We start from the raw sequence: 23,312 nt of genomic DNA, 5'->3' as shown, positions 1-23,312 counted from the left end.
TTACGCATAATTTTCACAGCGTCCATCAAAGTTTTTCTAGAACAAGGAACAATATCCTCTTTATTTTTTAAATTATGTCTATTTACAGGAAAACCGAATGCATGACCATGGGCGCAACTTAGGAAAATTTCTAGGGGGGGCTAGTTTTCATGTATGTAATTTAAAAAAAAAACGGAAAAAGGAGTTTTAATATACTTATTTAATAACGCTTAAAATAGTGTCGTAACAGCAGAAAAAATCACTTCGGGATAGAATCTCTGAAGATGTACTGAATATCTTGAACACAGCGTCAACGCCAACCTCTTTCAGCAACACTGATTTGATATCGAGGAGAGCCAGGTTTGGTAAATGGCTGGGCAGTGCTTTTTAACAGCACACCCGTACTAGCTGGAATAAAGTAGACCCCACTGTAGTTCAAGGCATAATGCCCTATTCCTATCTCCACGTGTTACCGACTGTGATACGAGCAACCAAGGGAAAACCGGTGAACCGGTGGGAATTTGGTCGTATGCTGACAGGAAAGGGGTAGTTGTTCTCCTTAGTGAGCAGCTTGTCTGGCCCCACAGGCTAGGGGCGGCTCAACAGCGACTGATCCGGACCGAACGGCTGAACTATGAAATGCGGTGTCTCGCCAGCTACACCTATGGCGGCAGCCCCGTCGCGAGACTAGGCATCGCAGCCCTAGTAAGGCAGCATACTAAAATAAACATACAACGAAGAATCAAGAATTCAAAACGAACCGGAACAATAGGCAATGACCCAGCCGACGAAATAAGGACGACGATTAGAAACTCGGTACATGTAACAGTAGATCGCTCAACGCCCCGGATGTCGACTGGATTCCGCTGGTTCAGCTAGAATCCCGCCAGGTCGACATCGTTGCGCTCCAGGAGCTTTGCCTGAAAGGAGAGAAGGTACGGTGGATTTGTGACAGTACCACCAAAGCAGTGGCACAACCAATGAGCTTGGTAGCGGTTTTATAGTGCTGTGCAGGATGCAGAGTCGTGTGATGAAGTGGCAGGCAATCAGCGACAGGTTGTGTTTGTTGAGAAAAAAAGGCTGGTTCTACAACTACACTATTCCCAATGTGCACTGCCCTCACGAAGGAAGACCTGATGCAGAAAAAGAAACGTTCTACGCACAGCTGGAGAAACTTTACGATAGCTGCTCGCGTAGAGACACCAAGATCGTCATTGGGGACATGAACGGAAGGAAAGACTTATATAAGCCGGTGATCAGCCCGCACAGCCTGTACACCGTGACGAGCGACAACAGCCAGCTATGCACCAGCTTCGCAGCTTCCCACGGGCTGGCAGTCCAAAGTCTCTTCTTTCCTCGACCAACGTACAGCAAAACAATTGACCACGTTCTCATCGACGGCCGGTTCTTCATAGACATTACATATGTACGCACCAATCACAGTGCTGATCGGACATGACCACTTCAATACAAAAAACTACAAAACCCTGATATAACCGGTAGTCCTCTACGAAAGTCCTATTGGTGTTTTAGAATGGAAGGTGCTGTGGACTATCTACGGTGGAGTACAAACGGACGACGGATAACGGCTACAGCGCATGAACCATTAGCTACAAGCGCTGCTTGGAGAGAACCCCATTGCGCACCTGGCGAAAGACAATAGCTTGCGGTGAGCCGGTCACGTCGTAAGGATGCCGGACGACAACCCTGTGAAATCACTTCTCTTCAGCAAACCTTACCGGCACCAGATAGTAAGGGGCGCAGGATCTGGTGAAACACAGCCCAAAACCGAGTAAAATGGCGACAACTTCTTGATACAGCACGAGCTACTACAGCTTTTGTCTAACTGGTAAGATGAGTAAGAGAGCTAGGCTTGAGAAACGATCCTGGGTGCAGAACTAGTTCTCAGCCAATGAATGACGACATCTCAATTTGTGTTGATTTTGATGCTTTGATGAGTAGTATGGAATGTATTTATATCGAATACAATCATTCTCTGGAAAATTCTAGGGGGGGCTAAACACTTTCTAGAGGGGGCTGAAGCCTCCCCTAGCCCCCCCCGTAGTTGCGCCCATGTGCATGACTATCAATCATGGTGAGCATCAGAACAATGTGAACTGTTCTCCAAAAACTAAGCGGCTACTGGAAGTAGGTGAGTATTTTATAAAACTACGTGAGGGGGTATTGTTGCTATTCAACCTATAATCGTTACAATTTACGGAAAGTTTTTTCAATGAAGTTGCTTTTATATATTTTTCAGACTCAACATGGCGAGCCAAACTAACTGCTGCCGCAATGGACGACTGCGGAGAAGCAGTCCTTCAAGAGATTTCCGAATTTGCTACGGAAATGGAGGAACACCTGGAGGAACATACTTTACAACCCTTGGAAGTTTTGTGTGATGTTAGCAACGAAGTTGCGGATGGTGAAGCTATCACCTTTTACTCTTTTTAGTTTAACGAAATACTTCAAATATCAAGGATACGGAACATTATCAAAAAATCCTTCTCTGCCAACATATTAAATACATAAATAACGTGTAATTTAATCTTCTCATTTTCAGAACCAGCATACAAGAAAAGGAGACGACCGAAGGTTGACATTACCTGGGATGAGCAGAATATAGCTAACCTCATATCAGTCCTCGAGTGCCACGAATGTTTGTGGAACGCTGGCAATGTATTCTACAAAAATCGGGCTAAGCGAGATGCTGCGTGGCAAGAGATTGCTGAAAACGTGTTTCACCAAAAATATGATACTGCACAACTGAACGCAAAGTGGACGAATCTCCGGATACAATTTAAGTCTTACCATTCAAAGGTTAAAAAAGGAGGCAAATCAGGCCAAGCTGCCCTGCCGAAAACTTATTGGAAACATTACGGACAGATGCTTTTCGTGTCGGCTGCCGAAGAGAATTATACACAGGAAACGGAATCGAATCTGGTGAGTTGAACAGCAAAATAAAATGAGAGTAGTCATGATCAGTGGAAAATAATCCAGGGAACTGATTATTGGGTAAATTTGGATCTAGCGCTCGATAGAAATATTTTATAGAAAAACTTTTTTCTAGAAAATTGTTACATACGATGAAGCATTTATTTTCATGATATCAAAATTAGGATAACCAAAATTTTCGATGAAATAAAAAATCTAACTTTTTTAATTTTTGTAGATAGAAATTAAATTTATGCTACAATGTTGTAAATAGTTCCGGTAATGTTAGGCAACTTTGTGAAAAAAAAAATTGTTGGTCTTAAAAAAACCCATTTTACTACTATTTTACTAAACCGCAATAGGTCAATAATCATGAAAAAAACGCCATTTTCACCCCAATTTTTTTGTTTGAATTTTAACAAATTTTCATTCAAGTTCATATAACATATGACTCTTATGCGAATATTGGCAGTACAGTACCAACAAATGAGCCAATAATAATAAGTTTTTTTTTTTATTTTAGGATACGTATCTCGAAAATATTTCCGACCAGCAGATCACACCCAAGACACTAAAAAAAGCGAATTACACAAACCACCTCAAGCGAGGAAACGAGATCAGTAGCACTGGCTGGAATGACGGCCGCACTAGACGAAATGGCAAGTGTGGACAGTTTCCAAACATTTGGGAACTTTGTTGCAGAAGAATTGAGAAAAATTTTCTAACGAAAAGGACGCAAACAAGGTTCAACGAAAGCTAACGAGAAATTTGATGGATTACTTAGATGAGTTAGAGCAGGAGTAATTTTGTTTCGTTTATTGCTATTATGCATTTTCCGACTGATTTGCATACCTTTGTTACTAGTGTACTTTCGTTATCAGTATAATAAACATAATAGTCGAAAATAATGTTCGTTTGTTCATATGACACGAAAACTATTGGCGTAACTACGGGGGAGCTAGGGGGGTCTATAGCCCTCCAAGGATTTCTTTAGCCCTCCCTAGAGTTGATCACACCATTACTAATTTTGCTTCTCAAAATTGAACAGTTGGCGAGAATTGGACTTACCATATGACAGCGGGTGTAAGGGAAGACTGGAGAGGAGAAGCCCAAGACCGAGTTTTGTGGAGACGTATTCTGGATTCGGCATAGGATCTCAACGATTTGTCACCATAAAAGTAAAGTAAGTAACGCGGTGCATTTGCCCAATTTTCAGTGTATTCAGTGCCATTACGATTGCAGGAGACAATCTGATTACTGAATTTTTCAAAGTATACACTATAACAGAAGGAGGCTCCGTCGTTGTACTTACCAGTTGACTCAGGCATCGTGAACAAAGACTGATTTTATATTATTTGAATTATTTTATATTATTTGAAAGTATATTTACAGAAAAAAATAAGTTTAGTTTCAACTCGTTTATAAGCACTCTCATTATTTTCAAAAATACACTTAGTTTTAAATTAATAGTTATGTTATTTCCAAAGATACACGCAGTTTGAAATATGTATGGAAAAGATAAGACTAGAAGACTACTTAAAATTTTCGAATATTGCCAATCTACATCACCCTCGTTAATAAACTACTGCGCTAGATCATCTCGTATTTCCTTAGCAGTGTTACTGACGTACTGGCCGCTGTCCCTTATGGAAAAGAATCCTTCCGATTCTACAGAATCTTTTCGCCATTCTCCTGGTATAATAACTCCGTCATCGTTAGACCGATCGAATGAACCTGGTGGTGCATAAACTGTACTTTTATGTTGAATAAGACAATTATGCATCGCGCAGCATGCCAAAACTACACTTCTGGTTTTCCAAAAACGTTCTCAATTATTCGGCGAGTACGAGGCAACCGGTAGTTAAAGATGCGATGCAGACCAGTTAGCTGTGTTCCAGGATATGGTTTCAGCAAATTCGCATTCATCGCAAACGCGTCGTCACCTATCAGAAAGTACGGAATTGGAGTAATTCTGTTCTTTAGTGACTCCGGAACGGGAATTCCAAGTTTGTTTTCACGCAGCGCCTGTGCAAAACTACAACGTTTGAAAACTCCACCATCGGAAATTCTTCCATTACGTCCGACATCTGTGTAAACCAATTTATACTCAGCATCGGCTATTGCGAGAAGTACTATGCTGTGTGTGCCCTTGTAGTTATAAAATATGCTTCCTGAGTTCGGGGGTGCCACCATGACAACATGCTTACCGTCGACAGCCCCAAGAACATGAGGAAAATTCCAGTTATCATCAAACTTGTTTGAAATGGCTTTCTATTCTCTTTCAGTGGACGGTACCTGCGAAATAAAAAATAAAATAGATTTCAATCAAACTTAGTTAAGTTACAACTACACGTTCTACGCCCACTCAAGCCTATCCACCAAATATTTCCAAAATATGAGCTCCTTCCAGATAAACGGCAGTTAGTGGAATTGTAAGAGAAGATTATCAGTGACAAACTTTAATCCAATGCCCGATTAATGGATAATAAGGAATTTAAACATGCCATATAAATTATCGCAACATTTCGCACTATGTATCTAGGCAATGTATACTGTGGCCTTGAAAAACCAACAGCGGAGATAAGTCGCCTCAGATACTGCACATTCGAGAAACGTTTGTGCATTATTAACTTGAAAATAAAATAAAATTTTGATAAACAAAAAACTTAAACCTCGGATAATAAAACCCAGCAGCCCCCAAAAGTGCCCTACGAGTTCTGAAAATATTCAGAGGTTTCAAGAAGAAATCAGAAGTTTCGAAAACCCTTATTTTTTTTTAATAAATACGGAGAAAATAGCTGACGGAACCGTCACGTACTTTGGTTAAAAAAATACGCTGGGGTCGCTTTTTACGCGGGTTGGTTTTACGCGTTATTTTAAACAGGATATTTTTACAATAACGCGGATTATTTTTACTCGATCCGGAAGATTATTTGTACGCGGTATCAAATTAGTTTCATATAAGTATAGCTAATTTAATCTTTTAAATGCGGTACAACCAACCGCGTAAAAAAACCTCACTGTATTTTAACAAAATAGTGAACTTACCTTCATTTTTTTTATAGGGGGGAGTTTGTAATGATTTATTTATGTACTAAAATATCTATTCAGAATTAGTATTGTGTGTTCTGCCACAAATGGTGACATTTCAACACTATTATATATTTTTGTACGCTTTTGAGTATTATTGAATGTTATTAGCTTTCGCAGTTAAGATAATGTAATTGTAGGAAAATTATTAAACCTACTTGTCAAGAAAAAAGGAATAAAAGGAATAAAACGAAACTTAAAATAAACTTAAAACTATCTTACTGACTATAAAGTGAGCTAATCGTTGCAATTGAGGATTGCAACGATTTTTGTCGGAACTTACCTTCATATACAAAGGCTTCAATACTTTCCATATTGCATCCAGTACTTCAGGAATAATACGTGAGATGGTAGTCTCCGGAATTCTGAAGAGGTACTGAAGCGACATGAAGCTATCTCCTGTGGCCAAAAACCGTAGTGTTAAGGCCAACCTCTCGCCTGCGGGAATAGAATTGCGCATATAAGTGTCCTGCTTGCTGATGAGAGGTCCAAACAACTTTTAAACGTAATCGAAATCTTTTTTGGACATCCGGATAAAGTTTTTGTATAATCGTGGAGACTCTGTCAGTAGTTCCGGCAGTAGCTTCACGTAGAATCCATCTGTTGCACGTTTTGTTATCCACTCGCTCATCCAGACACTGCGGCGTGCCCGTTTTCTTTTAATTGGGCCTTCTTCCTCCTCGAGAGCAATTGATGCCGCCGATAAAACAACGGCCACGGATGCATACGATTCTTTCGACAACGACATTTTAAACAATCAACCGAGAAATCAACCAGCAAACTTTTAAACTCCGAACTTATCTGAACAGCGACTGAAAAAGTTTGACATGAACCGTCAAGTAGTGTACTGATCGAAAACAGTTTGACACCGACTTAAAATTTTGTTATTTGACCGAATAGTTTTCTGTCAAATATTTTCTAAGTGTAATAAGTTTGTCAAATAAGTTTGACAAATAATTACCTTTGACCAAAATTTTGGTCAAATTTTATCTGTCAAAAAGTGGCAAATATTTGACGCTTGGTCAAAGAGTGTACACAGGCTTAAGTATGGAGGGTCTCAAACTTTTTCATGTCTATTACAATACTAGCTGACCCAGCAAACTTTGTCCCGCCTATTTTTGTGTTTAATTTAATAGTTTTAAGCATTGCAAATTTATTGACTCCTTGCGATTTTTTTATATCGTTTGAAATTTTTGCTTTTATCGGAATGAAAACATCCTCGACTTTTGACTTTTGTACATCACCTCTAATCTGGAAATACCCATATTGGGTGGTATTCAGTTATTTTCGAAAACATCCAGAAACTGATAGAGGTCATCTTCGACTTCAAAATGGTGTCCAGGGTCAATGATTGGCTTCTATACATCATTTCGATTACGGAAATATCTATATATAGTAGTATTCGGTTATTTTCGGCTGTTTCCCAGAAGTTGCCATCATACAATTCAAAATGAAGTCTAAGGTCAATTTTTACCTCCTTGCATCATTCTGGTTCCGGTGAAACTCATATCACTTAAGGCTATTTTCAGAAACCGGAAGTCGCCAGCTTGGATTTTAAAATGATATTTGGAAACAATTTCTGGTCCCTGAGCGTCATTCTGGTTCAAGAAACACCCATATTGGGTGTTATTTGGTCATTTTCGGCTGTTTTCCAGAACCCGGAAGTCACCATCTTAGAATTCCAAATGGTGTCTGTGGTCGATTCTAGCTCCTGTGTATCATTCTGGTTCCGAAGTTACTCATATTGAATGGGAATCGGCCATTTTTGACTGTTTTCAGAAACCGAAAGTTGCCATCTTACAATTCATAATGGTGTCTAAGGTCAATTTTCAGCTCCTTGCATTTGGTCATTTCCGGCTATTTTCCAGATACCGGAAAAATAAAAATTTGTTTAGTTTGTATGGGAGACCTCCCTCCCCTTCCGGGGGAGTGCCAAACCACCATAGAAATTTGTGTTTGATTTGTATAAGAGCCCTTCCATCCAGCAGTGCACAGTGGTCCAATAAGGCAAAAAGTGGAACTTAATTCCATAGCGCCTTTTGCCTTCATCCTAGCTTAAAAGTGTCTTCGTTACAATTGTTTGTATGAATGACCTGCATGATTGCAAATTGTCAAAAAGTGTGAAAAGTTTACTATACTAAAATTAAAAAAATAACTTTTTTGTGTTAAGAGATAGAAGAATAGATTGTTCAGCAAAGTTGTAGAAGATTCAAAAATATGAAACTTTGTTGAACAAATGAAAATTTTATCTTCTTTCGGTACAAAGTTATAAAGTATATTACATGGAACTTACTTATAAGTTAGTTTTTTATACTTAACTTTTGCTAGTTGCATTTTACACGTAAGTATTGTTCGGAGGAAATGTAAGGGCACACAAAACACACATTTTTGCCAAAGGTCATATATCTCCAGAACTTTTCCTTACAAAGTTATATCATATTTTAGCTTATTTTTTCGATAACTTCAAGAACGTATACGTTAAAAAGGGGCAAGTGGAATCATGATGTCAATATTTTTCTTTGAAGTTAAGCTGAAGTACTATAAATTCCTTTAGGTTCCATTTGTCCCAATCCACCCATATTAGAGTACGGCGAGCATATGTTACAGTAGGTTTTCATATATCCAAAATACTAACTTTTTTGTGTTGAGAGATAGAGGAATGGTTAATTTGGCAAACTTTTAGAACGTGCAAAAATATGAATCTTTGCTGAACAAACAAAATTCCTATCTTGATTGGGTTCATAGTTACAGAGTATGCTCTGTGAAAGTTACTTAAAAGTTAATTTTTTGCACTTTACTTTTGTTGGCTACATTTTACAAGAAAACGTTGTTCTAAAGAAGCATTTGGGCATACAAAACACATGTTTTTGTTGAAGACCACACATCTCCAGGACTTTTCCTTACAAAGCTATAGCATGTTTAAGCTTACTTCTCGATAACTCTAAGAACGTATAAAGTAAAAAGGGGCAAGTAGAATCATGATGTTAATACTTTTTCTCGAAGTTTAGCTCGAGTGCTCAGAACTGTTATAAGTTCCATCTGTCCCAATCCACCTAATCTCCGTTCTATACGTTATCGAAAAAATATGCTGAAATGTGCTATAACTTTGTAAGGAAAAGTCCTGGAGATGTGTGGTCTTCAACAAAAACGTGTGTTTTGTATGTCGAAATGATTCTTTAGAACAACGTTTTCTTTCAAATTGTAGCTAACAAAAGTAAAGTGCAAAAAATTAACATTTAAGTAACTTTTACAGAAAATACTCTGTAACTATGTACCTAATCAAGATAGGAATTTTGTTTGTTCAGCAAAGATTCATATTTTTGCACGTTCTGAAAGTTTGCCAAATTAACCATTCCTCTATCTCTCAACACAAAAAAGTTAGTATTTTGGATATATGAAAACCTACTGTAACATATACTCGCCGTACTCTAATATGGGTGGATTGGCACAAATGGAACCTAAAGGAGTTTATAGTACTTCAGCTTAACTTCAAGGAAAAGTATTGACATCATGATTCCACTTGCCCCTTTTTAACCTATTCGTTTTTGAAGTTACGAAAAAATAAGCTAAAATATGATATAACTTTGTAAGGAAAAGTTCTGGAGATATATGACCTTTGGCAAAAATGTGTGTTTTGTGTGCCCTTACAATTCCTCCGATCAATACTTTCGTGTAAAATGTAACTAACAAAAGTTAAGTACAAAAAACTAACTTTTAAGTAAGTTCCATGTAATATACTTTATAACTTTGTACCGAAATAAGATAGGATTTTCATTTGTTCAACAAAGTTTCATATTTTTAAATCTGCTACAACTTTGCAGAACAAACTGTTCTTCTATCTCTTAACACAAAAAAATTATTTTTTTAATTTTAGTATATTAAACTTTTCATACTTTTTGACAATTTGCAATTATGCGGGTCATTCATACAAACAATTGTTACGAAGACACTTTTAAGCTAGAATGAAGGTAAAAGGCGCTATGAAATTAAGTTCCACTTTTTGCCTTATTGGACCACTATGCAGTGGGAGTGGTGTCGAACCACCATGAAAATAATTTTTGCTCCAAAAAACCATGCCAAATTTGGTTCAATTTACTTGATTATATCTTGAGTAATGAAGAAATTTAAGTTTCATTTGTATGAGCCTTCTCATCCAAAGGAAGGAGGGATGCCGAACCACAATAAAATTTTTCTATGCTCTCAAAAACTAGGGTTTGCAATCCCGGGAACGATTTCCCGAGAATAACCTTTTCCCGGGATTCCCGGATCCCGGGAATAGAAATATTAATCCCCGGGATCCCGGGATTCCCGAGCTTCTTGAGAAATTTCCATACACTATTGCAATGAAATTAAATATCGTATCGAAACGCGAACTTACGTCGTAAAAGTGTAAAGTAGCTTCAAAGTGTACATTATACGAAGCAAATAATTGCTTGAAATGACAATCAATATTGGCTTGCGGTGTAATATCAAATTATTTGCTTAAAATATTTGTCGAAAATATATATTCTGTATAATTCAGTAAACAATAATTTAAGCAAATATTGACTTCGTCTAATGTCTTTTTGGTAGTTAGTTCACTACTAAAAGATAGTTGCTTGATTTTTTTCTTTACTTATTGTCAAAAATTTTAAAACCTGTAAATTGATAAAAAATAATTGAAACCCGTAAATCAATGCGACCAGAAATAAATGAAATAATAAAACTCAGTTAGGGTAACTTGGGTTGTGGCCGCGATTTCACATAAATTACGTTGGAATTCAAATGCTCTAAAACTTGCCTGCCTAACACTCAGCTTTGTCTTCAACAAACCAAAAGTATTGGATACTTCAGTTTCTGATGAAATGTAGCAAGAGCTGGAATCGGTGATTTAGAAGTATTTTAAAAATCAAACACCAGTGGTGATTCAGCGAAATTAAGCAAAGTTTTACAGAAGGAAATCACATTATTTGGGCTTGACGAAAAATTGTCAGCGGATCTGAAGCGAATGTTCGACGACATAAAAACCCTGAAACCTACTCTTCAGCTAACATTTGCGACAAAAACCGATCATGAACTTCTGGAGTGAACTTGAATAAGTTTTGTGTTTTTATTCGTTTTTCATGCGAATTGATAATGAAATTGGAAACGATTGTTTGATACCTTTCATTAATGAACTCTAACTGAAATCGCTTTTTTTCTGAGAAGGAATTCCCGGGAAATGAGATTTTCCATTCCCGTTTCCCGGGACATCAATTCCCGGGAATATTGCAAACCCTATCAAAAACCTCAACATATCAAATTAGGTTTCATTTGTTCGATTGATTCTCGAGATGTGCAGAAATTCGTGTTTAATTTGTTGGGAACCCCTCCCTCACAGAAGAGGAAGGGGCACCAAACCATTCTGGACATATTTGTTACCTCGAAAAACATTCACATGCCAAATATGGTTGTATTTGGTTGATTGGTTCTCGAGCTGTGCGAAATTTGTGTTTAATTTGTATGGGACCTCTCCCTTATAGAAGAGGAGTTTGACACCCAAACCATTATGGATATATTTGTTACCCGTAAAAATATCCACCTGCCAAATTTGGTTCCATTTACTTGGTTAGTTCAGGAGATGTGCAGAAATTCGTGTTTCATTTGTATGGAACCCCTCTCTTCCAGGTGTCGAACCAACACGGACATATTTGTTACTAGATTTTAGATTTTTATTCTCACTCACTTTTCTCAGAGATGGCTGGACCGATTTTCATAAAATTAATAGCAAATGAAAGGTCTTGTTGTCCCATAAGACCCTATTGAATTTTATTGTAACCGGATTTTAAGTTTAGAGGTTATGTATCAAAACGTAAAAATCATGAAACATCATTATCTCTAAAACCACACAACCGATTTGAACAAAATTGGTTTCAAATGAACGGGCTACCTGAAAAACCGCTCAGTGTCAAATGGAAGGTGTTACTCCTAAAAACATCCACATGCCAAATTTGGCTCCATTTGCTTGGTTAGTTTTCGAGATGTGCAGCAATTTGTATTTCATTTGTATGGGACCCCTCCCTTCCATAAGAGGGAGGGGCCTCGAACTATCTTAGTCACCTTTCCCGGCCCCTAAAACAATATATACAAAATTTCACGCCGATCGGTTCAGTAGTTTCCAAGCCTATATGGATCAGACAGACAGACACACTTAATTTATCTCGGCAAACTTCCCAACAGCTGATCGAGCTCAACGAAGCTTCTAACAAAATGTCAGCAAATATGGTCGGCGTGCGACCAGACCGAGCCAAGCGCCATTTTCTTTAAAATTGAGTTATTAGCACCAGTGGATGTGCAAACTGATAATCTATGTTCCATTAAAGAATGAAATCATTTGAACAGTTCATAGGCGTGTTATAATAAAAAATCTCTGTAGCACTTTGTGAAAAGAACGAAATTGCGTTCGACCAGAGTGAACCGTAAACACAGACATGGCATCTAAAGAAAGTGATTGTTTGTGATTTAAACGCAAACTTTGCGATTTATTTTAACCAGTAACTGATTTCTCCGCTCCGGACAGCTCGTTAATACGACTGTCATCAGAATTAGATAAAAAAACAGCCAGGTGGTTTTCGTAGAGCCGAACTTCGTTTTAATGGGCACATCACTTTTTTTCAAGATCTTGTTGAGCCAGACCGAACCAAGTGCATTTTATTTTCATTTGATATTTTTGAAATAAAATTAATTTTTTTCTTGTAACAAACGTCAGGATTGGGATAATATACGTTAAATCAATAAAATTAGACAATACTCGCCTCAAAGTACCAGAGTATTTCATATTGATACTATCTTAACACTTACCACTTGGTGCGCTTTGGCACCAGGAACTAGAACAACAGAAATAAAGCTTTGCTTGTCTATCAGCTGTATAATTTTTGATACAGATTGAACTAAAGGTTAAAGCTGCGTTGATATCTATGTATTACGTTTGACTAGTGAGAAAAATATTATATTTTATCAATTATTGCTATTTTTCGTGTATTTATGATAACAGGACATTCATTAAACCCTGTTCATTACGTGTTAGCATTGAATTAATGATATGTTCAAACACGATTAGTTTATGGGTGGTCAAACTTCAATTGCTAATTATTCAAAACAATGTGATCCGGATAAATACTATCCGGATATCCGGATTTTTTTTCTGTCTTCTAGGCCCGTTCGAATGAAATGTAACGCGAAAAATGGCTTTTTCCACAATCCCCCATTCCCTCGTAAGTAATTATTTACATAATTCTCATTAAACTATGTTCGGATACAATATCCAGATATCCGGATATCCGACTATCCGAAAATCCGGATATCCTGTCGGATAATATCCGGTTGGTCCGGAATTTGGATATTTGTCGGATATCCGAGGTCGGATATCCGGATATTTTGATCCGAATAGTCCCAGCCCTATTAGATATATGTTGGGCCTAAGGCTCCAACTGGAAAAAATTGAAGATTATAACACAGACAAACAGACGTGCCACTCGATGAGGATTTCATTACGCGGGGGATACGTTTCGCGTAAAAAAACGCGTAAATTCCGGAATCCGCGTAAAAAAAAAACAGCGTTAATTCGGCATTCCGAGTGAAGCGAAACCGAAATCCGCGCAAAAAAAATACCGCGTAAATTCCGGAATCCGTGTAAAAAACCCGCGTAAATTCCGGAATCCGCGTACAAAAAACCGCGTAAATTCCGGAATCCGCGTAAAAAAAACCGCGTAAAAAGCGACCTTAGTGTATTTTGGAATTTTGCTTAGTGGGAAATAATGCCGCTGGTGTCGACAGAAGCAAGCGTCCACACTCATTAGCAAAGATAAAAACCGTTTAACGAAGATAAGTTAGTAGGCAATAAGCTCACATGATGGCGCATGAGTTATACACTTTCGAATGAGGACGAAGATTTTTCAGGATTTTTCTTCGAAGAGGCACGTCTGTTTGTCTGTGATTATAACTTTCTAATAATTTTTTAAATGGATATATTTGAATTTTAAGAAGAGCTAGAGAAAAATTGTCAATAGATATAATAGAGATTAGAGATTAGAGATTAGACTTCCAATGAATTGTTTGAGTTTGAAATCCTACACTGAAAAAAAATCATGCTAGAAACAAAAGAGTGATCGTTTTTTTTTTTGGAAAGAAACTTGAGTTGCCTAAAATTCTTCAAAACAAATCAAATTGGACACTTTTGAGAAAAAAAAGTTTATTCTTTAATGAAAACTGTTCATTGTTAAGCGCTAAAAATGTTTCATGTTCGAGTTCAGACAATTCTCTAGAGGTCGTCTATTGACAATCTTTCTCCATCTCTTGTCATTATTAAGAAACATTTATTTATAACAAATACTTGAAAGTCCGATTTTTTCAAGCTATCACCGAGTACTAAACGCTTTTTAATAAAATCTTACAAGTATTCCGGTCAGCCACGCGAAAACTGGGTGCTTCAGAAAATAAAACAATATGTATATCGACAGCCGCCATCCGCACTTCATTTAGGCATGTGACGATTATCATTAAAATATGTAAAAGGTAGCGACCTGTCATTCCAATAACGATCTTCAACCTATGTGATCTAAGAAAGTCCTCAGTGTTCTGTAGTTACCGAACTGAAGATTCGCTCGTTTGATACTGTACATGTATGTGTTTATTTCTTTGCAATGAAAAATTCAAATTAAAAACAATTGCAATGAGAAAAGTACAAAATACCCTCTAAACATTCAAATTTCAAAAGGGTTTTGACAATCTAAATCATTACATATGCCATTTGAAGAATAATTCATCCATATGCATAGAAACATTTTGGATTACTGAGGCAACTCCAGCAGGTCGGATCTGGTTGATCGGCTGTGTAGGTACATCGTACAACATTTTGTTCCAGTTGTATATGGAAAACCAAGGAAAAAAAAATTTCCTTTGATTTGTATTATTAACGACTCTGATGTGCGATAGAGCATTCGGCAATGCCAATGCTGAAGATATACTTGTTGCCAGGCGTTGAGAACTGACATCATTGAACGAGACAGCATGTATTCGACGAATATGTACATAAGATTCACGCAGCAAGAAATCAATTACTCTCGTTTAACAAGGATTATAAAAGGAACCACCACGACCGGGAGCTTTTCAATCGAAACTCGAAACTGGGCCCGATCCGATCTACGCTCGTATAACCGAAAACGGAAAGGATTGTATTGACGGACAATCGAACTGTGTACTAACGTGCGGTGGTAGTGAAACTGTTTCGTAAACATAACGCCGTCTGTTCCGCTGGCGGTCGTGAAAAGTTAATCTTTGGATAGTTGTAAGTTTGGACGAGTTTAGTTTGATCTGATAATTATTCAAGTGCCTAAAACCGCCGTCAACTAACACACTTCTGCACAAGGTAGGAATTTGTTTCACCTCTGTGGGTTACAATGGTGGGATATAATGTAATAAAAAAATTAGAATGAGAAATATATTGTTATTTAGTCTCTGTAAGGACGAATATGTCAATGCTTGAATTAGTGAAAATAGTCTGTATTCGGATAGTTCAATCATCTACAAAAGGATTATTTGTGTCGTCGAAATGAAAGTTAAAAGGAAATTCATTTCCGTTTACTAAAACGTCGTCTTTTTTCAACTTAAATATTATAGAAAAAAACTTCATCGCCGATAGTGTTTACAAATAAATATTCCGTGAATAATAATTTCTGAGAGAAGTCGAAAAACCTGGTGCATAAATCAAAGGCAGTTCAGAGGAATAACCTAAGAGACTGCAGTCAGCGAGATTCTCGTATTTTATGACCGGGAGAAAGAATATTTTTATTCAAAAAGCGATCAAAATGGTTTTCAGTTTATTTGTGTTTCTGATGAAAATATATGTAGCAAAAAATAATTTCGTTTTGAAATATTTAAAGTCTGTAAGACACAGTTGGCTTTAGTTTGACTATGTTATCCTTACGGCAGGAGTCATGCAAGTTCTTCTATACATCTATTGCTGTCGAAATTTGCTGTCGTTTCGAAACAATAAGTGAAATCATGGAGAAAGTTTGATGGATTTGAAATTCTGATTATTTTGAGACAGTCGCTGTTTACTTAGGTTGGGTTTTGTGATGCTTGTAAAATAGTGTGCAGCTTTTCAACTGTTTGAAAATTTTATATAAAAATTACAAATCCATTAAATTAAGATAAAAAATCACCAATTCGGAATTTGGATTTCCGTTGATCCTCAAAAGGAAAAAAATCAGAAGAAATCCAAGAAATAACTATGAATATTTTAATTTTATACCGTTCTATTGTTATATTATACCGTTAACTGACAATCGGAAAACTTTTGTTTGAAGGAGAGATCGGTATTGTTTAGATAAATGTCTGTCCTAGGAATAAATTTTGTGAAAATTGTTTTCAATGACAATGGGGTAGTTTGGATTTGCATACATGAAACCAATCAAAACATATTTCTTTTTTTTTATTAACTATGAACTGACTTTAATAATTTGTGTCTTATAAAAATCAGAATCATACGGTTACAGCTCTTTACCTCTGTAGCACAGATGAAAGCTGATCATTGTGACTTTTTATATAACACTGATGTATTTAAGAGTTAATGCATATACTATTCAACTTATAATAATTTTCTAGCTTAGAATGAATTTTCGAAGAAATTAATCTCTCTAATCAGAAACTTTTTGACCAGATTTTATCGTTCCTCTAGACAATGTACTTGTATAAAAAAATTTTTTTCAACAATCGTTGCACATCAAAGAGGCTGATAGGATTCGAAACATCACACTATTTCACAACTCATAGCACAGCCTTCGACTTGTGTTATCGTCTGTCGAACGCCCAAAGTAATGTTATCTCCGAAAATGCATAGTTTGTTATAGGTGGCCATTATTTTATAAGAATTTGACCCTGAGTTCATTCGTGATGTATGTTTGATGATTGAACCCTATTAAATTTTTTTCTACAGTAATATAAAATTTGAACGGCTCGTAACGATGACGGAATTTTTCGAGATTATTTTTAAGTGGCTCGTTTAATGTGGAATATTTGCCTAATGACTTTGCTTGCTTATATGCTATCAGTGCACATATTTGTTCTTAGCAATATGCTCGGCATTTTCTGTGGAAAGTGTGCAAAATATATATGGTAAGACTGGGCTCGGAAATTATTTCTTCTATCCATTTGGTTGGGCTTCTAAAACAATACTACGTTTGTTACAATTTCACGAACGACAGGTTTATCTAATCATTTTTTTCTGGATCACCTAATAGCTGTCCTTTTTTGTTTTCGCATCAGGCTTGAGCATCTCACAGCACAGCACAGGATGTACAAACTAGCTTAAGCCATTATAGACTAGGTGTTGATTCGAACAGTACTTTAGATATTTTTTTACGCATAATTGAGATGAGATTAACCATTCCGTTTCTCTATGTGATAGCTGGGAATGCTGGATACAAAAACATCATACTGGGCACACCTCCCCTCTGAAGCCGTAGGGAAGAGAGCGTTCCGTGCAAATGTTCAAAAACACAACTTTTCAAAAATAAAAGAAACTATTGATAATAATATATCCTGACAAGACATTGTTCTTGTATAATTTACCAATGTTCTGCAAGCCTTTTTTACGCTTAGGCCCACGACCTCGGTTGTAGAAAGTCAAAAAAATTTTTTTCATTTTTTTTTTCTTGATAAGAACAATACAAGCCTACACCATGAATATCACGTCGGAGACAAATCAGAATTATGGTCCGGTTCATAATGGTCACTTCAAGCAGGGCTGTGCATTTAACCACAGCAAGTCGAGCATGTGCACAACGTTTCTTTGGCAAAAGGCTCATCAGCAAGCATCCGTCACAAGTTTCAGTGTTAATAGTTAGAGATGTTAGCTGAACACTACATATATGGTAAAATACACGCTCACTATCTTGCTGATCAAGCAAGACTCCGCATTGCACATTAAGGCTGCAGGATAGTGTTTAAAATACATTTAAATCATGCATTGAAAGCTCAGTGGTTGCATGAAAGATTACCCATGATTATCTCTCAGCAAAACATATCTCTTAAATAAAAATGCCTAGATGTTCGCTTCCTGATAAGTGGTAAGTTGCAATAAAACTAGTTGTTTTTTAAACCGTTCGAAACACCAACGCTTAATGTCATTTAGCGCTCTTTCTTCTACTTTAGAATTTCATGCTAAACACCTGTCACAAATATTGACGAATCACATTTCAGCTAGTATTAAGCAAGTATACTGAAACTTGAAAACAACAGCAAACAATTGCTATGGTATTTAGCATTATTTAGTAAAGTGATCCTGCATAAATGCACAAAACTATCTAGAAAATATTTACCGCTCCTTGAGTAGTTTGCGATCGTCGTCCCAGTTAAGCAGCACTATGAAGTAAACTATCGTTATCATCAATGATCACGTGCTTGGGTTTTCATGTACCGTAGAACAAATCATACTCAATTGAAGTATCATACTTATTTCATAGTGAGACTACATGATATATTTAATAAAATCTAAAATTGAAAGCATCAATGCTTATCATGTTTACATCCCATGAAGTCTGGTCAAACATAATGTTCAGTGCCCTTATCTGCGAGACATGAACATGCGGTGTGGTCTTCTAGTAAAACCATTTAAACCCATCACAGACCGGCAGGATTAGAGCTGTTTCCATGTTATCACCCATGGAAGACAGTGTTACCAACTGCAACAGTAGAAACTTCAGTAGATTAAGTAGGGTAGTCATACTCTCATTCGCATGTTCGTCCAATAAAAATATCAGGATACTTCTGAATGATACGCTAAGTTCGGGTAGTATAAAAGACCACCAGGGCTGCCAACCATCTTCAGTTATCGTTACAGAGTGTTGTGGAACTGACTACTCAAACAGCAAATAATAAACCTAGCCGCATCGCATCCCGTATATTGAATCACGTGAGTTTAATCGTTTGTGTACACGGATCCAACGGTCAGGCCATTTGAAATTCTCGTGATTCTACTTATCTCGTGACGTTTGCGTCCGCCCAATAAAGTCATCGGGTTCAGCAGATGCAATAATTGCTTAGCAGTTATTTGTGTATTTCCTTTCGCTGACTAACAGAGGCTGGTCTTAGATTTACAATTCCGACGGGTGTTTGTTGCTGATTGATTCTACAAAAAAAATGTAAATAGTTCGATGAACGCTCTCGTTGTTGTCGAAGTAGTGGCATGTTTTATTTTTAAATCATAGTTATTTACTACCGGCAATGCTATGAAATAGAGATTTATAAGTGAAGCAACAATACACAATAGTCACTAGAATACATTAAAGTTTTAGTTCACAACACTTGCTGGACCAGTAAAACGATTTTTTGTATTCAAAATTATACAATAAAATTACTATCATCATCCTTTGATAATAGCATGGTATACTTCCTAAAGTCCTAATTCTTGTTACCTCTGTTTATCCAATCAAGTTAGTATATTATTTTTGTCATGAAACGAAACATGAATTTGTATGTTCATGTTGTGTGTCTTTTCAGGGGTGGGCACAGTTAGCTAAAAATAAAGTGACGCGTTAATGGTTAAATTTATAGTTCTTGAAAACAAACTGTAGTTATGGTTTTTAAGTGCTTTGTACAAGTGGATCTAAATTCACAAATCGATGTTCATACTTTAAGGTTTCGTGAATGTTCTTAGACAAAATTAGATTAATATTTGAATCGAAAAAGTAGAAACGAAGTTACAGTAGTTTCAAGTGTACTACCACTGGGTGACAGCTTTAGTGCGGCAAAGCTTCAATCTCGATTAGTTCGAGCTTGTTTTTGTAATGCCTGTTGGTTAACGGCAAAAAAACGGTGAAAAGTACTTGTCTTGCAAGAAAAGAAAGATCCAGATCATTTTGAGATATCATTTGAAACATTTTATGCATACTATCAGCAATTCACAGTAATCAAAAGGAAAAGTTATAGCGACGCCAACAATTCGCTAATCAGTTAAAAAGTTTACGTAACAATTGCTGACAAACATTCGGGTCTACTCGAGCTTCAAGGTGAAACTCCGTGCGCGTATAATTTTCTCAAAAATCATTAAGGGGTTATATAACTTTTTGCTCGAGAAAAAAAGAGCAAAATTTGGAAATTTTTTCAGCGTGTAGCGCCTTTTTATTGCATAAAAGTAGTAATTTTCTGAAAGTTCAAATAATCAACTACAAAAAACACGTTTGTTCATGAGAAACACCAATTTTTTGTGGAGTAATGGCCGTTTCTCCGATACACTTTTGCAGAGGTTTGCGGTGTTTACGATAGAGACCCAGCGGATCAACTGAAATTATAAAAACTTTTGTTATTTCGTGAGTTTAGAAGTGTGCCGGGTATCTCAACGATCATTTTCATAAGTATTTTGTTTTCAGTACAAACGGAAACGTTTTTCTCGAAAAAAATCTAAATTAATCCACCTAGCGGTCAGACTCAGCCTTTCTCATTCAAACTTATTATTTGTAAAAATAGATTTACATGAATGCCCAAATCCAATAAAGGTATATTCACTCTTTGGGTTCTAAAATATTGATGTTGTAATTAAAGTAAAAAATATGAAATTTGACGTAATGTTAGTGCTTAAGAAATAGCGAAATAAAAAAAATGACTCTTAATTTCGAACAATTTAATCACGAGCGATACCGAGAACGTTCAGATAGTACGATACCACATTTAAATCATATTGATCAAAGCAGGTATAGTGTTGAATAGTCTTTGAATTTCTTTTCTTTCCAAAACTTTTGAACAGCATATCAAATTGTTATGAAGTTTGTTATTTGTAAGTTTGAGGGATGGCTCGTTTGTATGACACTAATTACGTTCAAATAAGTCGTGTAATACATGAGAAAATAGACTTTCGTTGTTTTACAAATTTAAACATAACGGTCGCTAAAGTTTGATTACAATCAAATGAAAAGGTAACGTATAGGGCAGCCAACATATGAAACCACGTGTTCAATCGTAATTCATCAGGTAACCCTTAACTAGCCCGTTCATCTGATATCAATATTGTTCAAATCGGTTGTGTAGTTTCTAGGATAATGAAGTTTCGTGATTTTCATATTTCGATACATTACAGACGAAGTTACAGTCCGATTACAGCAACATTCAATAGGGTGTTATGAGGCAGCTAGACCTTTCATTTGATACTAATTCTGTGGAAATCGGGTCAACCATCTTGAGAAAAGTGAGTGAGTCCAAGTAGTCTTCGGAATATGTTTCTTTTCATAGCTGGATATCACATTTTTAAACATAACAGGCAAAGTATATAATCCGTTTGCAAAAAAAAATCATTAGGGTCTTATGGGGCAACACCTTCCATATGACACTGCTTTCATGAAAATCGGTCCAGCCATCTCTAAGAAACATGAGTGAGATTGAATGTCTCCAGAACACGCTTCTTTCAATAACTTCTGAACCACATGTTCAACCTTCACAGAATTCAAAACTTAAGGGTTAGGTAGCCCGTTCGTTTGAAACCATTTTTGTTCAAATCGGTTGTGTAGTTTCTGAGATATCGATGTTTCGTGATATTTACATTTTGATACATAACCTCTAAACTAGAAATCAGATTGCAACAAAATTCAATATGGTCTTATAGGGCAACTAGACCTTTCATTTGCAATTCATTTCATTGAAATCGGTTCAGCCATCTCTGAGAAAATCGAGTGAGATTGGGAGAGCGTTACACACACACACATACACACAAACATGCAGAAAATGCGCAGCTCGTCGAACTGAGTCGAGTGGTATACGACATTCGGCCCTTTTGAGCACTTTTATACCTTTAGTTTTTGCAGTGATTGCTATACCTTTCTAGGAGAAAGGCAAAAAGTGAAATGATAGAAATGATTTTTAATTTCAACTTCAATTCCGAGCAAGGCCGCAAACATTGAAATAGTACAACATCAAATTTAAATGATGTTGAGGCCACATGTTTTGATCTATAGCTATAGTTTCAAACAGTTTGCGGGTTACGTTTCTTTCTATAACTTTCAAACCACATGTTTGAACATTATGAAATTCATTGTTTAAGGGTTTAAAAGCCCATTAATTTGAATTCAACTATGTTCATAGCTTCTGAGATATAAGAGCGTTTTTCACATTCTGACGCAGCGCCAAAACTAAAAGTTTGATTACAATGCAATTCAATAGCGACCTTAGCGGCAAATAGACCCCTCATTTGATACCAACATAGAAAGAATTGGTCAGACCATTTTTGAGAAAAGTGAGTGCGAAAAAAGGTGCACATACACACGTATACACCCACACACAAACATATACACCGATTCATGCATATATGCAAAAAAAGGCTCGATTCGTCGAACTGAGTCGAGTAGTATATGACATTCGGCCGTTTGGATCACTTTTCTACCTTTTAATTAGCCAGTGATCGTTAGGAGAAAGTCAATATGTTTACTTTCATTATGTGATTTCACATTTTTATGAACAACGAACAAAGTTACTATCCGATTGCAATGAAATTCAATAGCAACCTATGGGGCAACTAGACCTTTCATTTGACACTAATTCTGTGAAAATCGGTTCAGCCATCTCTGAGAAAAATGAGTGAGTTTAAACAACCTCAGGATAACTTTTCTTTGCATAACTTTTGAACCATATGTTCAATCATAACGAAATTTAAAAGTTAAGGGTTCTGGATATAGCCCTATCATTTGAAACTAGTTTTACTGAAATCGGTTGAGTGGTTCCTGAGATATTGATGTTTCGTGATTTTTACATTTTGATACATAACCTCTAAACTAAAAATCCGATTACAATGAAATTCAATAGCAATCTATGGCGCAACTAGACCTTTTATTTGCAATTTATTTTATGAAAATCGGTCCAGCCATCTCTGAGAAAAGTGAGTGAGAAAAAAAAGTTGCACATACACACACACACACATACACACATACATACATACATACAGAAAATGCTCAGTTCGTCGAAAGGGGTCGAGTGGTATATGACATTCGGCCGTTGGGACCACTTTTATACCTTTGGTTTTTCCAGTGATTGCTATACCTTTCTAGGAGAAAGGCAAAAGGCAAAGGAAGGCAAAGGCAAAAACATGTTTTGAGCGCTAAAAGTTGAATAATTTTTTTTCTGGCAAAGTTAAACTTCGTTCATCAAAAAACGATCGTTCAACTATCGAGGAATTTATTGACGAATATTAAAAAAAAAGATGAGGAAAATCGGTTCAGTAGTTTTACCGCAATCGTAAAGTCATTTTTTGAGAAACACTATTCCGAGATAAACGAGTTTAAAGTTCAAAGTTTAGCTTGTGCGGCCGT

At 36.6% G+C, this 23,312-nt stretch overlaps 3 protein-coding genes across 3 annotated transcripts in view; 2 read left to right on the top strand and 1 right to left on the bottom strand.

Moving 5' to 3' along the window:
* Positions 1 to 2,052: 2,052 nt before the first annotated feature.
* Positions 2,053 to 3,673, top strand: LOC129728872 (uncharacterized). Its single transcript, XM_055687339.1, has 4 exons — positions 2,053 to 2,131; positions 2,240 to 2,404; positions 2,543 to 2,922; positions 3,437 to 3,673. The coding sequence occupies exons 1-4, from the start codon at positions 2,053 to 2,055 to the stop codon at positions 3,671 to 3,673; spliced, it is 861 nt and encodes a 286-aa protein (XP_055543314.1).
* A 1,040-nt stretch (positions 3,674 to 4,713) lies between these two features.
* On the bottom strand, positions 4,714 to 5,106 carry LOC129728871 (uncharacterized). Its single transcript, XM_055687338.1, has one exon. It carries the CDS (start codon positions 5,104 to 5,106, stop codon positions 4,714 to 4,716), a length of 393 nt encoding a protein of 130 aa, XP_055543313.1.
* Positions 5,107 to 15,118: 10,012 nt separating this feature from the next.
* LOC129729841 (neural/ectodermal development factor IMP-L2) overlaps positions 15,119 to 23,312 on the top strand; it is a 40,232-nt gene continuing 32,038 nt past the window's right edge. The window contains exon 1 of the mRNA XM_055688686.1: positions 15,119 to 15,388. The gene's annotated coding sequence lies outside the window, so the exon portion shown is untranslated. The remainder of the gene's footprint in view (positions 15,389 to 23,312) is intronic.

Source organism: Wyeomyia smithii, chromosome 3 (assembly GCF_029784165.1).
Source record: "Wyeomyia smithii strain HCP4-BCI-WySm-NY-G18 chromosome 3, ASM2978416v1, whole genome shotgun sequence".
Lineage (NCBI taxonomy): Eukaryota > Metazoa > Arthropoda > Insecta > Diptera > Culicidae > Wyeomyia > Wyeomyia smithii.
Note: the sequence above shows the minus strand (reverse complement) of the source record. Positions and strands in the feature narration are given on the sequence as shown.

What these genes read in the sequence shown, in the direction of transcription:
- LOC129728872 (XM_055687339.1), top strand. Translation starts at nt 2,053, where the DNA reads ATGTGCATGACTATCAATCATGGTGAGCATCAGAACAATGTGAACTGT. An exon ending in TAAGCGGCTACTGGAAGTAG is followed by an intron (nt 2,132 to 2,239) that starts GTGAGTATTTTA and finishes TATATTTTTCAG; the next exon opens with ACTCAACATGGCGAGCCAAA. An exon ending in AGGAAACGGAATCGAATCTG is followed by an intron (nt 2,923 to 3,436) that starts GTGAGTTGAACA and finishes TTTTTATTTTAG; the next exon opens with GATACGTATCTCGAAAATAT.
- LOC129728871 (XM_055687338.1), bottom strand. Translation starts at nt 5,106, where the DNA reads ATGGTGGCACCCCCGAACTCAGGAAGCATATTTTATAACTACAAGGGC.